The sequence below is a fragment of the Melanostigma gelatinosum genome (genome assembly GCF_949748355.1).
Source record: "Melanostigma gelatinosum genome assembly, chromosome: 24".
Lineage (NCBI taxonomy): Eukaryota > Metazoa > Chordata > Actinopteri > Perciformes > Zoarcidae > Melanostigma > Melanostigma gelatinosum.
This window is the reverse complement of record NC_136657.1, coordinates 2929526-2947314: the sequence shown is the minus strand read 5'-3', so window position 1 is coordinate 2947314 and position 17789 is coordinate 2929526. Positions and strand designations below refer to the sequence as shown.

Here is a 17789-nt window from a genome sequence, read left to right as displayed (position 1 = left end):
GCACTGATAGCTGGACACATAACTAGTGCTGTGTGTTCAACCAAGGTTGGGTTACGTGTGAAATGGTCACCTTGCCCTGGGAAACCGACTGGAATTTAACTGGATAAAGCTTGTTTTCTTTTGTTGTGTGGACCATCAGATTCAGATCCAGCCAGTGTTTACTGTGATAACCACTTTCAATCTGTCCTTTAGCTAAAAGCAGAACATTTATATTAATATTTTGTGCTGTTTTGGTTTCGCTCTGTCTCACAGATTGACCTCCACTTCATGAAGAAGATCCCTCCTGGTGCTGAGGCGTCTAACGTCCTGGTAGGGGAGGTGGAATTCCTAGACCGCCCCGTGGTGGCCTTCGTCCGTCTGGCTCCTGCTGTGCTGCTCAATGGCCTGGCTGAGGTTCCCATCACCACCAGGTCATACACGAACTGCTGGAAAAGCCCCCTGCTTGCATCTGCCTCTCTTTCTCTCTTGTCAACTGTTTCAAATCTGGATAGATAAGCTGATAATCCTCTCAAAGCTTCATTAGAAATGGATTTGACTTTTACTCAAACCTGCTTTCCTTTGTGTTAGACAGGTTTCTTTTCATCCTGCTTGGCCCTCTGGGAAAAGGTCCACAGTATCATGAAATTGGCCGGTCTATTGCTACCCTGATGACAGATGAGGTGAGGTCTAAGTACAACATTATTAAGGTTCAAATTCTGGCTGTATGATGATGCTGGCAGGGGTGGAGGACGTAGTCCGGTCTTTTTCTCCAGTAAAAGAAGCAACACAACAATGTAAATATCACAAAAATGAGGACTTGTACTGTGAGACGCAACTTACTTGAGACTTGAAGGCTTAAAAGCTGAGGAAACTTAATAATCTTCAATAAATATTTTAAAAAGCTCTACTAAATGTAGCTGTAGTTCTTGGTGCTCTGCCAAACTGTCGTAATTAATAAATAGCGGTACCAGGATGCGTTTACCGTCTCATAACCTAGTGCACTCTTTCAGTTGCAGCTGCTGGTACCAGAATATTATCCAGAAAACTCAAAATTTAGATGAAAAAAATGAACCTTTTATGACCACATACATTTGTCGATACACATAAATGAGAAGTTCAACAGCTTCCCCTCTTTTCCGAAATGTTCCTTCCTGCAGCCATGCAAGTGATTCTGACATAAAAATCATGTATTTATGTGCTAGTTCCTGCTTTAAGGTATTTAAACAGCTCCTTTTTGTGAAATAGTTAAGATTATTATTAAAATGGAATTGATTAATTTATAAAATGTTGTATAATTTGCTACAAACCTCAGTCTTATTAAGGAAAGGTGTACCGGTATTCCCTTTTTCGGGATTTTCGGGGAAACCGCTGGGCGAATCTCTCCGAAAAATACTTAGCACAGTATTCCCGATTAGGCCGCACGTTTTTGATGTACCTTTTGCGCAGGTGTTGGCAACGCTGTGTGAGGAGCACAAGGCAGTAAAACTGCCACAAAGCCACACTGAATGATAAAAGAGATGTTTTTTACACTGAACAATGCATCAAGACAAAATAATGGTTATATATGTAGTTAATGGAGCAGAGAAACTATCCCATCAATCAAAAGTCCACCTACCAACCCTACGTTTCTGTAACTGACCCGACCTTTGAGCTCTGTTAAAAGCTGGAGAAGCCTTTGAGCAGACGTGAAAACAGTGACAGGATTTCTCACAGTGCAGCAATGAGCTGATGTTACTGATCATCATCAGAGCCAGATGTTGCCTTTCTTCCTCTGGGATGTATGAAAATAGAAGCGTATGGATGTCAGCCTAATTCATCACCTTTGGCAATGAATTGTACCCATCACTCTGATCTGTTTTTCAGCCAACAAGAATCGTATTCTGTGTTCCATAAAAATAATGGAATGCTGAATAGGCTATTTTGCATTGTTGTGTTAATGTTATGTATGGAGATAGTAATAATCCTCTGCTGAATAAACATTTTGTGGTATTGGTATATGACTTTCTGTAAATCCATTGACTCCATTCATCTGCTCCACAGATTTTCCATGACGTCGCTTACAAGGCCAAAGACAGGAATGACCTGGTGGCGGGCATCGATGAGTTTCTGGACCAGGTGACGGTGTTACCCCCCGGAGAGTGGGACCCCTCCATCAGAATAGAGCCTCCCAAAAACGTGCCGTCCCAGGTAAAGCGTCAACGTAACGAACGGAACAGTTCCTATTTATTTTGTAATCCTCTCCACTGCCGCCACTCAAACGGCTCTCCTCCAATCTCGACTGCGTTGTACTCTGTGCTTTGATGCCGCTCCCCAGGGCTCTGATCTCAATCCTCTCTAAAACATTCTCTATTTTCACTCCATTAGTTATCTCGGCCTACTTTGAAAATCCGCCATCTTGTTTGGGAGTTACCGATCAGAAAGTTGCTCCAGATGATGACAAAAAGTCCTTTCCCCTTTGTCATTAGGCTCATGTGGTGAATTAATGAGATACCGCTGTGCAATTACATGCTGATGCACAATTCATGGATAAGAGAATAATCATTTGGTATTTACGTTGGAATAACTGTAACATCTGGTGTCGACAAATGTCTGACTCAGACGCTTATTGTCATGATGATGGCCAGTAACAGACAGTTTACTGACAGTGATCTTAACGACACAGGAAAAGCGGAAGATTCCCCCCCTTCCCAACGGAGTGACAGATCTTGGAGAGTCGGAGGAACACGGAGGGCACGGCGGCCCTGAGCTGCAGCGCACCGGGAGGTAAGTGCTCGTCTTTGTGCCCGTCCCCCTGTCGCCTGTTAGCTCTCTCGCTGTCCCCAAACTATAAATCTAGCCTTTCTGAAGAGGCAGACTACCCTGCTGGCCCATTATCATTCATCACACTTCAACTCCACAAAGACCTGTTGGTTGACTTTCAATTCATGATGAGTTTAGATACTCCAGCACACCACATCCCACACATAAAATCACATTGCAACATTTTTATTGGCATTATTATTTTGCCTCGTGCGAGTACATTTACTCAAGTACTGAACTTAAAAACTTTTTATTTTTATTTCATCCCCGTGAAATTCATCTGACAGCAGAAATAACGGGTTACTTTTCAGATTAAGTGCATTAATTAGCATTTTTCTGAAAATTCAATCAAAGTTTGCTCTACGTTTGGATGGAAACTTGACAAATGAGTTATTTGCACCAAAGAGACATTTCCCCTCTCAATTTCTCACATGGCTTCATTTAAATAACTGTTTCAAGGCCCAATGAGGCTAAATTATCCCAAATGTTAAAGAAAAGCAATGATTGGAGAAAGTGTCATGACCCCAAAGATGTATCTTGTGCCCCTTGAGAGGGCCCCGAGCCCTAGGGGCGATCACTGTACTAAACTATCTAACTGTAGATCAAACCAGCTCCACCTCCACCTTGTGGATGCTGTCGTATGCTGCAGTACCGAAGCTCAGTCTCAGTTATCAACCACCACCTCCTCCCGGGACTCGGCATCGGTGTCTCAGACTGAAATAAGCACAACATCCCACCCGCTGTTGCCCTAGCAACCGCCTCCGGCTGGCTCACCGCGGCCCCGGCTCGCTGCAGCAGAGAAAGCCTGCTCGCTCCGGCTGAGAGTCACTCAGATGGAAGCATGAGTCGACAAAATGTGCACACACTTACATTGATAAAAGCTTTATTGAGTAAGTTAGATCGATACGCTGCGCTACAATGGTTTTGTTCACAAATGCCGTTTGTGGTCCCAGAACAGCACACGTGTACTTTACTTTTGCGGGCGATTCTTTCATGAAATCCGCTTTTCACCACAGGTTATTCGGCGGCTTCTTCATGGACATCAAGCGAAAGGCTCCTCACTACATTTCCGACTTCACAGACGCCATCAGCCTGCAGTGTCTGGCCTCGTTCCTCTTCCTCTACTGCGCCTGCATGTCGCCGGTCATCACCTTCGGAGGACTCCTGGGTGAGGCCACAGAGGGACGAGTGGTAAGAGGCGACATCTTTCCTGCTCCCGAGACATGAGCGCACGTCATTTGTCTGTAACTGATTCTTTTGTTGTGAACTTCATCACCCCGTCCTTGTACAGTCATTGACGTCATATTCATGAGAAGAGAGTTTTGAAACAACCACAGTCAGAAGTTTTCTTCAATTGTAAATAGATAGCCGTAGCATCTGAGGAGGACGTGACTCAGAACACGAGCTCTTGTTCAGCAGCATCAAACGGTTGCCGCGTCTCGCTCAAAGGCAGCTTGAAACTAGTTTCTGAGTGAAGCGAACACACAGCCTCCCTTGAATTTCTGATGTTGCTCCTCTAATCTCCATAAACCTCTTTTTCATCACCAGCTGATATGGTACAATATAAGCTTGCGCCATGTTTTTTTATCCATGCTAGCGGTGAGGCTTAAGGGATGACAATGTCCGTCAGTTGGTTGGTCGTTTCACCACTTTGGTCCAGATTGAAATATCTCAGCAACTATTAGATGGATTGCCACTACATTTCATACAGACATTCATGGTCCCCAGAGGACGAATCCCAGGGCTTATGGGAAATGGTGTTTGTTAAAGGGTTGCGCGTTGCGTCATTTTATAATCTTACTTACGTTTTAGAGCAGAATTGCGATTAATTTGCTTCATCATCCTTTACTTCCATTTGGAATGATGTTTTTCTTACTTCTGGAACTAAACCCAGAAATGAAACAGCAGCATGATTGCATCGTCATTGTGAGCACGTTGCCGTGCTAGCGTTAGCAATTAGCTCAAAGTGCCACGGTGTTCATGCAAAGCGTGTAACTGAGAGAAGTAACGATGTGTTTTCCTGTGTTCCCAGAGTGCTATCGAGTCCCTGTTTGGGGCTTCCATGACTGGAATAGCCTACTCTATTTTTTCCGGTCAGCCCCTCACCATCCTGGGCAGCACTGGACCTGTTCTTGTCTTTGAGAAAATCCTCTTCAAGTTCTGCAAGTAGGTTGTCTTTTTTTCCAGTGAAAATTGTGTTTTGTTACAGTAGAATATTTCAGTGTTGATGGTGGATGTGTGTGTTTTCTGCGTGAGTGGAGATGCCATATCGAATGGCGTCTCCCCCTCACTGCCGTGCATGTGTGTGTCCCGTCTCTCTCAGGGAGTACGACCTCTCCTACCTCTCCCTGAGGGCCTGTATTGGCCTGTGGACGGCCTTCTTGTGTCTACTGCTGGTGGCCACGGACGCCAGCTCGCTCGTCTGTTACATCACACGCTTCACTGAGGAAGCTTTCGCTGCGCTGATCTGCATCATCTTCATCTATGAGGCCCTGGAGAAGCTGCTCCACCTGGGGGTGCACTACCCCATCAATAAAAACAACGACCTACAGAAGCTCACACAGTACTCGTAAGTGCTCTTTTCAAATCCACAAGTGCTGCTTTTTTGTTTGTTTGTTTAATTATGGTTCCGTGGTATAGTAGACTCGCTGTCCAGTTTTGCTTTATGGTGAATAATCCCACGTTGAGTGTATGTCAGTAGCATCATGCATTATCCACATAAACTGGCTGGCTATGTCAGGCCAAGAGCTCCTTCTGTGGTCTTCTATTCTGGTGTGGTGGACAGCAGGGTATGCTGACATTTAGTTTTGTAAAGTGCCAGCAGAATCAGTCATTTTGATGTCATGCTGATGGCTGAACATGTTGAAAGTGGTGTGTAATGCCCATTATTTTTCTCGATCATTAACTAAATTTCGTCTCTAAAATGTCAGAATATTGGAAAAGCTAATTCCAAAAGCCCGAGTAGACACATTGAACTTTCTTTGTTTTGTGCCACCAAACCCTGCAAACGCTCACATTTTAGAAGTTGACAACAGTGAATTTTAGCATCAGATCGTTTGAGAAGTACAACAGCATGCACCTCGATAGATGTCCCCTGTCTCTTAATTACTGAGAATCTTAGATATTTAGGAAATGAAAGCCAAACTGCTTGTTTGTTAGGTTGACTTTCTTTTGTTTGTATCAAAGAAATGCATGCGTTTCTATTTCTATTTAGCGATTAGTACATTCACCTTGTCCTCTTATAAGTATTTAAGAAAACTAACTGAAGAACATCCACCTCAGGTGTGCGTGTGTGGAGCCCATGAACCCCAGCAACGAGACCTTGCGGTTCTGGGAGGAGAAGAACATCACAGCCTCCCAGGTCAACTGGACCATGCTGGAGGTCAAGGTAAGGCACCCTTGACATTTGGAGAGAAATAGCTGTACATACGTTGCATTTCAATAAGGCCTTGAGATGCTTCCATCTTGCGTTCAAGTAGACTTCCAATCATGGTTAAATTATCCAAAGACCATCTCGAAGGTAATTCTAAACCCAGCCTCAGCCCTGAATGGCCGGAAATAGCTCGATAGGCACGGGAGGCCACTGGGATTGTATTGAAATAGATGAATCACACTATTTAGATATTTAAAGCATAGAGCGCTGAATAAATCAAAGATGAACGTGCCAGATTGTTCAGACCATTGGCACCGACATCCATCATCGCCATTATTTCCACTGACATTCGAATCATTTTTATGATCACCAACCTGATTATTATGATTACCACCATCATCATCATCATCATCATCATCATCATCATCATCATCACCGTGTCCTCTGGTGCCAGTAGGAGTGCGAGATGTTTCACGGGGAGTTCGATGGCAGCGCCTGCGGCCCCCACGGCCCTTACGTCCCCGACGTCCTCTTCTGGTGCGTCGTCCTCTTCTTCTCCACCGTCTTCATGTCCGCCTTCCTCAAGGAGTTCAAGACGAGCCGCTACTTCCCCACTAAGGTACGTAGAGAGAGAGAAACAAGAAACCACCACAAATTGACACAAAATAACTACAAAGAGATGCACAAAAGGACACAATAACTCAAATGTGAACACACATATTTTAGATTCAGTGTGAGTTACACTCACAGAGGATTTATATTCCCATTCTCTTTTTAAATCTCTGTATCACTTGTGAAGTACACACTCTTTTAGGCTTCCTGTTTGGTTTTACAGTCTTCCATTTACTTCTCCATTGGTGATGGGACTGCAGTTTGTTCACATGGCTCCACTTCTGTCTCGTGTCGCTTTAGTCTATGCTGCCATCTATTGGATGCTTCACGTCGCAGCAAAAATCCTTCGGCCTGTGTGGCCGCTCTACGCTCTATGTGTGCAATTTCTATGATTTATCTTTGGGATGACACTTGTGAGCGAATGTGTGGCGTGATGCTGGCACACTGATCTGTAGTTTACCAGCGCCACCTTGTGGTGATGAATGCTACAATGTAGTCTGGCTGTGGTTGGAATATTTAGATGTCAAAAGTCAGACAACAGATCAGCAACAGTTTCTTTTTTGATAAATCCCAGTAAATAAAGTTTAAATGAGGAATATTTGAATTCAACAGAGGTCTTTGTCAGACATTGAATGCACTTTATTTATTTCACTCTATTGTGCCTCCTCGTCGCTCCGTCCTGCAAATTGATGTCAGTGCGCCATCTGGAAGGATTACTCAACTCCTAAAATGCATCTCGAGAAAAGGAGGAGGATGCACAGGTGTATCCTTCACTGAAATCTTTTCGGCACCCATGACATGAAAACGAGAATGTGTCTGTGTTCCCTCCAGGTGCGGGCCATCATCAGTGACTTCGCTGTCTTCATCACCATCCTGACTATGGTTTTAGTCGATTACGCCTTGGGGATCCCCTCACCTAAATTGCAGGTCCCCAGCAAGTTCAAAGTAAGTCCACAAGATGCTGTGTGCATCTGTTCCGTACGTTTTACTTTCGATCCTGAAATCCCAAAAGGCAAAGGAATGCACAATGAGAATGTAATTTAGATTTGATGCCAGCCAATGGTCATGTTATTGTAACATTGGCATATGCTAATAAAGTTTTACTCTCGCCTTTAGTTTTGCAGTGTGCACATTCAACTTTGTCAACTTTCAGTTGTTTCATGACTTGCCATGATTCACTCTGTTCTTCAGGGATGATAACATTCCTCAAACTCTCCAGAGACTTTGTAAAAGAGGATTTTATAGATGCAAACACTTGGTTGGAGAGTCTTTTGTTAAAACCATCTAAATCCTTTTGGGATAATTTCACACTGTTCTTTATGTCCTGTACATCTTTCAAAATTCTGTCAATCCCTTGGTCCATAAATAGTTGAAGAAAGGACTTTAAGTTTCTTTGCTGTTGCTCAAAGAAGCATTTGAAGAATTTAAGTCAAAGCCATTTAAGTAGTTTGTAGGAAATCCAACATATTGGTCTTAGCTCACAAGCTCATTTCTGCCTTTCCTTTCTCTCCCCCCAGCCGACCAGGGACGATCGTGGCTGGCTCATAAACCCTGTGGGGCCCAACCCCTGGTGGACCACCATCATCACCTTCCTCCCCGCTCTGCTCTGCACCATCCTCATCTTCATGGACCAGCAGATCACGGCCGTCATCATCAACAGGAAGGAGCACAAACTAAAGGTATTTCAACACCTTCATTTCAAATCACAAAGTCACACAAATAACCAAACTCTGCTGTATCTAAGCCCCACTCTCCTTGTCCGGCGCCCTGCAGAAAGGCTGCGGCTACCACCTGGACCTGTTCGTGGTGGGGGTGATGCTGGGCGTGTGCTCGGTGATGGGCCTGCCGTGGTTCGTGGCGGCCACGGTGCTCTCCATCTCCCACGTGAACAGCCTGAAGCTGGAGTCGGAGTGCTCGGCCCCCGGTGAGCAGCCCAAGTTCCTGGGCATCCGAGAGCAGCGCTTCACCGGCCTCATGATCTTCACCCTGATGGGCTGCTCTGTCTTCATGACCTCCGTGCTAAAGGTCAGGGGATGACCGGCAAAATATACACCCACGCAGTCATTTGAACTCTTTTTGTTCATTTATACATTTGTATATGTGTCTGTGTGTCTCCAGTTTATCCCCATGCCTGTGCTGTACGGAGTCTTTCTGTACATGGGGGCTTCCTCACTCAGAGGCATCCAGGTGAGCTCAGATCACTGCCTGCTGGTATTTTCATTAGAAGAGTTAATGGAGAAAAAGATGCAGGATGAATTCTTGAATTGTTCATATCTGTGCAGTTCTTTGACCGTCTGAGGCTGTTCAGCATGCCGGCCAAACATCAGCCGGACTTCATCTACCTTCGTCACGTCCCGCTGAGGAAGGTGCACCTCTTTACCATCGTCCAGCTCAGCTGCTTGGTCCTGCTCTGGGTCATCAAGACCTCCAAGGCCGCCATCGTCTTCCCCATGATGGTAACGGGGTTGCATTTTCTTGTGAAGTACTTATGTGTTTAACGCGTATGATTGGTTGATAACTGTGTGTGCTACGTCAGGTCTTGGCCCTGGTGTTCATTCGTAAGCTGCTGGACTTTATCTTCACCAAGAGGGAACTGAGCTGGCTGGACGACCTGATGCCAGAGTGGAAGAAGAAGAAACTGGAAGATGCTGAAGAAGAGGTGCAGTAATAGACCACCATTCTGAGGACTTCAAGTTTCCACCATTGTGGTGGCAAAGCTGCTATTTAAGCGGTGGTTCAGATGTTCTCTTTTGTCTCTTTCTCCAGGAGGAGCACAGTATTATTGCAGAGGAAGAAGGCATTGTACAAGTGCCACTGGAGGGACATTACAAGTAAGTAATTTTGATCTTTAATCAGGTGCCCAAGCGTCCTTCAAAAGCAATTTTGTCAGCAGTGAAATATTCACGTTAACGGCTAACGTACAAATTGTACAGAGCCAGGCGAGCTGTTTACCCGTTCCCTGTCTTTATGCTAAGCTAAGCTAACAGTCTTCTGGCTCTGGCTTCATTTTAAGACATGAAATTGATATCACTCTTCTTCTCTAACTCTCTGCAAGAAAGTGGATAAACGTATTTCCCAAAATGTTCAAGAGTTCCCACAACGATGCAAGCGGATTATCAGTCTTGCTTTCTCAAGCCTTAGGGTTAGGGTTAGGGTTAGCAAATCCCCATGCAAAGTGGAATAATCATTGTTGTCCCTCTGCGTGTGTTTTTGAAGGTGTGACCCGGCCACAGTGAACATCACTGACGAGATGTCTAAAGGATCTTTCGGGGGTGTGTGGAAGGGCATCAACCCTGGTGAGAGCGCGAAGAAGGAGCCAAGCGCTAAAAGGTTCGCCTCCTTATTCACATTACTCTCACGTGTCTAGATCAGTGTCTCTGATGATGTCTCTGGGTGTAAGAGCACGCAGTGGCAGGTATTTATTGTTGAAATGTTACGGAACATTTACTTCTTATTTTTCCAGGAAACTGAGGAGCTAGTGTGTTTCGATAAAAAGGGTTTATCTAAGAGCCTCACAAATGTCCCACAGAGTAGACTAACAGTGTCTCCCGCCTGCCTCTCTTATTCCATTCCAACCCATAGCTCCCCTTCCTAACCTCCCAGAAGCTGATATCCCAAAGGTGAGTTGTTCCCAGTCGCTGTCGGCATGGAGAGTCTTGTCCTGTGTCTTCTGTTTACTGCTATTTGTTGCATGATGAAAGCGGTGTAGGTCTGTATGTCACGATTCGATGTTGGGAGAAGATTGCTGAATAAATAGAGAGATAAATCAAATGAATGTTGGTGGATTGACAACGCAGCATGGCCTGAGTGTGCATGTTACGTCAATGACACATTTAATGATGTCCTTCGCATGTTGTAACGGTAGTGAAATAAGTAGCTCTATGTGTGACTGAGCTGTAGACCAATTGTATATTTCAATGTCACAAGATATTGAAGTGGTAGAGCAAACTGCTAATAAAGGGACAGTTCACCCCAAAACAAAAAATACACCTCTCCTCTCACCTATAGTAGAGTTGATCAATCTATATTGGTTTGGTGTGAGTTGCCGAGTGTTTGAGATAAAAACCACTTCTCACCAATATAATGGAACTATATGACAAAGCAATGGCAAACAAAACTGAGCGAGTTAGCTCAACCAAGGAGAACACCATTAATGTTTACATCTCGCTGTCAGATCAGATCAAAAATCTTTTTGGAGCTTTGTGCACCACACGCCAATTGCCATATAGTATACAAGTATACTGGAGAAAAGGCAGACAGCCCTACGGCCAATATCTGCAACACTCACACCAAAAACAATCTAGATTGATAGATAGCACTAAAGGTAGGACACATTTTTCATTTTGGGGTGAACTGCCCCTTTAAGCTTAGAGATACCTGTTTGCCTGCTGTGTGATCTGGATTGATTGATGAACTGTCAGCCTGTTGACAAAGCATTTGCACTCTGCACTTCACTTTCTGAAAATCCAGTCCTTGTAAAGAAAATGAACACCAATACATTTTCTCTATCGAGTATTTTGCTTGGTTTCATTTCTTCTTCTTATTTTTTCCCCCTGTGCAGTTGTGGCGGCGAAAAGCGACACAAGCGGCGGAGGCATGACAAGAGCTTGGACAGGGAGACAAGTTTGTGATGACATATACTGACGGTGTCACTGTGCTGCCGATGAGTCAATCAAAAAACACAAAAAAAAACTTTACCGTGCCACACTCAACCACCTTTGTACTGTGCTACACTGTGTTTTTGTCATGTAAGTCTGTGTGCAAGTTATGTAAAACAAAGAAGTTGTTAGAAACAGTATTAACACGAGGAACTGAGACACTTTTGTGTTCTTTTTCTATGTATATCAGTGTTTGGTGATACCAGCAACAGAAGGAAGCCGGAATTATACGACACTTACAGTAACTGCTGTTTCAATGGGCCAATTAAGTACCAATTTTAAACAATTTTTAAATCTAGTTTATTTGTATTTTGTATGTTTTTATATTTTTCCAACAACAATGAGTTGTCCTTTAAGAAACCTGCCACAGCAAACTGCAAATGTGTGGAATTTGTGTGCAGCATTTAATGCCGCTATTGACTTTGATGCACCTCACGATAGAAAACCTAAAAAGTAGATATTTGCCAATACTAATCTATTTCACTGGTACCCAAAAGAGTTGGATATATAGCGAATCTAGTCGTAATTTTTTGAAAGTATTAAATATACATTTTCTATATTCTGTATATCTAAATGTTTTTGTGACAGTGACTGCTCATATCCAGGGTCCTCTCTATGGCTATTTTACAAACATATGTCTCTCCTCCAGTCAAGCATTCCCCCAAAAACCAGTTAAAGGAATAGTTTGACATTCTGGGAAATACACTTATTAGTTTTCTTGTTAGACGAGAAGATATATACCTCTCTCATGTCCGTACGCTAAAATATGAAGCTAGAGCTAGCAGGCGGCTAGGTTAGCTTAGCATAAATAATGAAACCGGTGAAACAGCTCGGCTGGCTCTGCCCAAAATGTAACAAAATCCCCCAGGATCTCATAATTTACTTTTTATCTTGTGTTTTAATCTGTACAAAAAAGGCGATATGTGAAAACACCATGTTTTGGTTTTGCCATTTCTTGGCCGGGAGCTAGCGATAGCTTCATTTTTAGCATTTGGACACGAGAGGGGTTTTCGTCTTCTCATCTAACTCACGGCAATAAGCATATTAACCTAAATACACTATTCCTTTGTGGGCAGCATACAGCTTATTGGGAAACAGTTTCAAGCTTGCAATTTCAGAATAGGTCGGCAATTTTCAGTACTTCTAGCTTCTCGGCCTTGGCTTTTTAAAAACCCATCCCGTTTGCCAACGCTGAACTAGGGTGACCACACAGAAAGCTCTTCTATGTTTTCCACCTGCATCAATCTGTCATCGCGTCAGTAAGTGTCATCCATGGACATGTGATCTCCTATCCAAATGAGCCTCATTATGTTAGCATCTGAAGCTAATTGTTTTAAAAAGACCTGCATGACGGGGGAACAGACTTGACTGTCTCGCTGCAGGACCAATGGTTACTTCTAGAGATGCAATAATAGGCTACCTTTTTTTCTGGGAAGGGCAACATGTAATAAACGGGAAAGAGTCTTAACAATGTACAATACATAGTATATTTTATTCATGTAAAATGTTACTAATATATTACTAACATGAAGTCAGTGTTGAAGGCAGGCTTTTGTCGTAGATGTTCTTTTTCCCATTGTCTAAGTGATGGTTCTTAGTTGAGTAGAGAAACTAATAAGTGGGGTCAGAATTATATCAATCGCAAATGTTTTGACCACTTCTGTGCAAAATTCTGCCTTAAATTTGGTAGTGATAGCTGTATGCTTTCTGATTTGTTTAATGAGAACGAGAGTGTGGGTGAGTGAGAGCATAAATAAAGATCAATAAACAAGCCCTGCTAAGATGATGTGGTACTTTATTGATCATTTTACTTGTCCACAGGGAGGTCAGAGGTCAGCTCGTAAGATATATTCTCACTGTACTGCTATATATTTATAGATATATCTACATAACATTGCACCATCCTGTTTTGCCCCTGAGTTAATCTATTCTATGCTTCCTTGTTTCGACCTCTGACCTCAGGAGGAGCTCCACGTCTTTGGCTCCACTGGAGATGAGGGGAGTTGCTGAAGCTCATCTAGCCTTATGGCAGAAGGTCACGACTGTATCTCCGACCCACGATGCTGCCGTCGATGCTCCCAGCGAGACCACTATCCTTTTTTCCCAGGAATAGTGGGAGCAGTCTGTGAAGTTTGCACTTCCTGAAGGCCTGTTTGGAATTGTGTTGTGTGGCCACGAGATGTGGGAGACTAGAACAGACTAGGTTTTACATAACACCAGGGGGGAAACCTCTTCCAATTTGTCACAAATGTCCACTCGGACTCAAGGATGAACTCATCTTGGTAGTCAAAGGTCACTGTGGCGTCTTTCTGTGGTCAAAAAAATGTTTAAAAACATACTTAAAGGAACCGATATACAGTACCTGTGAGGAACCAATGTCTGGGAGCCACAATTATTGAAAAGTAATTATAATGTCTATCTAAAAATAATCCCACAAACGCACAATGAAAAACTTTATTTTGCAGAGCGGATAAATAATCAATGAAAACCAACTACGCTACACGTTTTTTCGACAGGCCTACCTGAGATTTCACTTTTTGTGTTCTTATATAAATATAGAAAATAATTTAAATTTGTAGAAAAAAATGTGCCCTTGATTCCTTGTCTTCTATCTGGTGCACCGTGGAAGAGTCGTCGTTTTTTTTTTTTTTTGTATCTTTGCGTCACGAACGGTGAGTAAAAAAAAAAAAAAGAAGAAGACTTACAAATTGAAATACAGTGTTGACGTCACAACATGCAAAGCGGTATGGCTTTCTATTCCTCCTGTTTATGGCTTTGTGCGGAGCGCACAGGGGGGAGTCCTTGAGGAGTGTCTCATTGGTCCGCTTGTCTTTTCTTGCTGCAAAAGAGAGAAAAACCACAATCACGCCGAGTCTAGCATTTCTGGCAGTTATCGGCTCAGCCGTGCAACTGGGTTTTTACCTCTCCCCTGACGGCTTGGAGGTCATGACCCAGAGTAAATATTCCTTGGCAGCCATGGAGTCCAGCACCTTGTTCACATCACTGGTGAAGCTCCCATCTACATGCCTCCTGCTGAACGCTTCGCCCCGCCTGTCCGTTTCAGATCTGAGTATGTACACAGGCACACAATGTAAACACTGGCCAATAAGGGCCGGCAGCCGTGGAAAAGCCCCTCGTATTTGGCCCCCGGTGCAGTTTTCACCAAGAAATTTGTCTCGTCATTTTTCCCGAGAAGTGACTACATTGTGTTGCTCTGATCGTCCCTCGTCCCGTGATTCGTTCAGCGTCCGCTTGCACGGTTGTTGTTTTTTTTGCTTCAAAACGAATAATTTCCATCAATCAACACAGTGCAAGATGTTCATGTGATTTATTTGAGCACAACCACAAGGAACATGAAGGGGAAAAAAACAAAAGCAAAGAAAAGGAAAAAGGCACAAGAAGCAGTTGATTAGCTCTTTTGTCTCCATCTCTCTCGTCACAGTGGAATCAGACACAGGCCGGTCGGGTTGTTAGGTACTGTAGGAGGAGGAGGAGAGGGAGGGAGGGTCGGTCAGCCTACTCTCTTCTGACTTTTCCGGACTTGAGTTTGGCGACAAAATCTTTGATAGCCTGGTCATTGAGGTACGCGCTCACGTCGCTGGTGAAGGTTCCATCCGCGTGGCGCTTCTCTTCAGCACTGCGGACACACAGAGACACTCAGTGAGGGAAATGCTGAAGATTATTTTCAAAGGCTGTCTGAAGAAAAAACTCGATCAGGGGGACACATCCCTGTTATCCAGTGGTGAAAAGTAACTAAGTAGACTTACTCAAGTAATGTAATAAGTAGAATTTGAAGATATTTCAATGAAATATATCAATTTGTATGCTACTTTACACTACTCCACTACACTTTCGAGGGTCATATTGTACTTTTTACTCCACTACATTTATCTGCGCCCACCTAGTTACTCTTCTGATTAAGTTTTGACATAAAAAACAAACATATAAAACTAAATACAAAAGGAATGTATGTTTGTTGTTTTCTTCTTTCCTCTCCCATTAATCGTCTCACGACCCCTAAGATTCATCTCAGTGTTTCATTGGCTCAACAAGTCAAATCTTTTCACAATACAAATTCTCGTGGTGATCTGTGGAACGGATCCCACACTGACCCGCTCCTCTTGTTGTTCATCAGCCACCGGACGAAGTCCTGCGCCTTCCTGTCCTCCAGGTATTTGCTGTAGTCGTTTGAGAAGGTCCCCTCCGAATGTCTCTTGGTGTTCGACAGCTCCCTCGCCTCCTCCGCTAACGTCTCGTCTGCCTCGAAGCTACAGCACAGCACGGAGAGCCAAGTTTGAGTTGACACAACAGTTCAATATGAACATTTCACATGACCGTGATCATTTGAATAATGCGTCTTTTAGTACGACTGTCCCAATCATTTTGCAGGTTTTGGATCATCGTGCCTGCAGTTTGACCACAAATGATTTGGCCTCTTTGTGATCTCATACGGGTCACATCACTCAGGCTATCGAATGAATGTTGCTATTTGGGATGCAATCAAAAATAAAACCACAATTTGAATTGTGATTCAGTCAGATTTTAACACGGTTTCTTCTGTTTCTGCAGGAAATAGGTAGGATGTTTTAACGCAAAGAAAAGTAGCGACAACCTGTGGTCCTGAGACTAAAACAAAACCTCATCTGTTTCAAAGGGATTTCTGTACCGTGAGCTGTCATCAGCTTCCTGCAGAGGAACCTGCCAGCTGCTCTGGACAAAGCCGAGGACCAGAAGGATACCAGCCAGGGAGTGGATGCTTTTCATGGTTATGACCTACACCACAGAACAGCACACACACACACACACACATGAAGAAAGAGTTTGCATATTGGATCCCAAAGCTAAAGTGGTTTCACCATTGCAAACAAAACCCGGCTCACCTTTTCTTCTCTCTTTCCAAAGAACGGTGCTGGTAGATCCTCTGCTTGTTCCTGGTGTGTGTCTCTAGCCATCCTCCCTTACTTTGTGCTCTTATATACTGTAACAGGAAGAAGGAGGACGGGTCTGCTCAGGCGGGCCCATTTCGCCACTCCGCCAGGTCCACCTGTTAGTCTCAACCCATTAGACACAAGGGCCCCGAATCAACAAGCCGAGCGTTTGCTCAGAGGGGAAAGACGTCGTTCATGCGTGCTGCCAGCCTGTACTTAGGTGTCAAGATCAAACACACGCAGCTCATCCTGTTAAGCAGAGAGTAGGGAAGATGCCTTAATGTGCTACTGTGTCATCATGACGGGAAGCGATGCGTGTGCTGTCATATCTGGGAGGTGAGTCAGTATTTGTGGGTTCTTTCCGATGAAATTTAAAAGATGGGGGATATTGAGCTTTTTTAAAATCTATTTTACAAGGGCCATTGTTTGATAAAGAGTGATGCTCGATACAAATAAATGTTCACATATTGCTGTAAGACTCTCACATAGGCTGCAGTCCCCGATGTATTTTATCTGTTGAAAAATAAATATTAATAAGGAAAGGCTGAAAAAAAAAACAAATTTTCAATTATTTCCAAAATCTCTCAATACAGTAAAGAGTACTGAGGTTGACTGTCAGAAATGTAACTTATTTACCCTTCTCCTTCGTCTAGCAGGCTATTATTTCCCACAAGACTAAAGGCCTTTGCACACCAAACCTGATGTTTCGTCCAAAATTGACTTGCGTTTAAAACGACCTCAAGTTGTCCATCAAGTTTATACGCAGACTTTTCGGAACATGTACACTTTACTGTTTGGTCATTCGTCAAAAGCCTTTCAAGAGTTGTTTGTCCACTCAAAACCACCGTACACTCAAATGTCATCATCCAAAAATGTCTTTTGTCTCCGTTTGTCCCTCCTCACGTCCTCATTGTCATGTTCCTTCCCTCCTTTCCCCATTGCCGGACTGCCACTCCCTCACTCACTTCATCTGCTCACACATATGCCGGTCCATTTCCTTTGTCAGGTCATACGCACTTGGTGTGCAAAAAGGGTACAGCTATGCTAGCAGCTCTGTGAGGCTGTAGACTACTTGCTAAGTGCTATAGCATGCTAACATACTCGCAAGGATAAAGCTAACATGCTAATTTTAGGTAGACTTTCCATATTGACCGTCTTTGTTTTGTTTGTAAGCATTTGCTAATAATTACCGCTAAACACAAAGTACAGCGGAGGCCAATGGTTTTGCTGGTGTTTGGTCATGACCTCAAGTACAACATGCTCACGTGCTAAACTAAGATGGTGAACAAACTAAACATTAGCATGTTAACATTGTCACATAGTTAGCGTACTGACGTTAGCATTTAGCTCAAAGCACCACTGTGCTGAGTACCGTTCTCACCGACCTGCTAGCATAGACTCTAAACAATAAATGCAATCATTGTTATGCTGGTTTTCCCT

General features: G+C 43.6%; 2 protein-coding genes across 3 annotated transcripts in view; one reads left to right on the top strand and one right to left on the bottom strand.

Moving 5' to 3' along the window:
• The window catches only part of LOC306797349 (sodium-driven chloride bicarbonate exchanger-like), a 29005-nt gene extending 15923 nt beyond the window's left edge, over nucleotides 1–13082 (top strand). Inside the window, exons 9-27 of one of the 2 annotated variants that reach the window (XM_079296674.1) lie at nucleotides 253–410; nucleotides 572–659; nucleotides 2020–2166; nucleotides 2642–2742; nucleotides 3795–3969; nucleotides 4811–4944; nucleotides 5102–5347; nucleotides 6061–6166; nucleotides 6609–6770; nucleotides 7595–7708; nucleotides 8281–8442; nucleotides 8537–8788; nucleotides 8882–8950; nucleotides 9046–9219; nucleotides 9300–9422; nucleotides 9530–9594; nucleotides 9980–10093; nucleotides 10346–10383; nucleotides 11325–13082. In XM_079296674.1, the coding sequence (XP_079152800.1) occupies nucleotides 253–410; nucleotides 572–659; nucleotides 2020–2166; nucleotides 2642–2742; nucleotides 3795–3969; nucleotides 4811–4944; nucleotides 5102–5347; nucleotides 6061–6166; nucleotides 6609–6770; nucleotides 7595–7708; nucleotides 8281–8442; nucleotides 8537–8788; nucleotides 8882–8950; nucleotides 9046–9219; nucleotides 9300–9422; nucleotides 9530–9594; nucleotides 9980–10093; nucleotides 10346–10358 (2403 nt within the window). In that variant the 3' untranslated portion in view covers nucleotides 10359–10383; nucleotides 11325–13082. Of the gene's footprint in view, nucleotides 1–252; nucleotides 411–571; nucleotides 660–2019; nucleotides 2167–2641; nucleotides 2743–3794; nucleotides 3970–4810; nucleotides 4945–5101; nucleotides 5348–6060; nucleotides 6167–6608; nucleotides 6771–7594; nucleotides 7709–8280; nucleotides 8443–8536; nucleotides 8789–8881; nucleotides 8951–9045; nucleotides 9220–9299; nucleotides 9423–9529; nucleotides 9595–9979; nucleotides 10100–10345; nucleotides 10384–11324 lie in introns of both variants that reach the window. The other variant, XM_079296675.1, reaches the window with a different exon arrangement.
• Nucleotides 13083–14937: 1855 nt separating this feature from the next.
• On the bottom strand, nucleotides 14938–16185 carry LOC306797291 (glucagon-1-like; the record flags this gene model as incomplete). Its single annotated transcript, XM_079296570.1, has 3 exons — nucleotides 14938–15058; nucleotides 15528–15689; nucleotides 16088–16185. The coding sequence occupies 3 exons, from the start codon at nucleotides 16183–16185 to the stop codon at nucleotides 14938–14940; spliced, it is 381 nt and encodes a 126-aa protein (XP_079152696.1).
• Between the last annotated feature and the right edge of the window lie 1604 nt (nucleotides 16186–17789).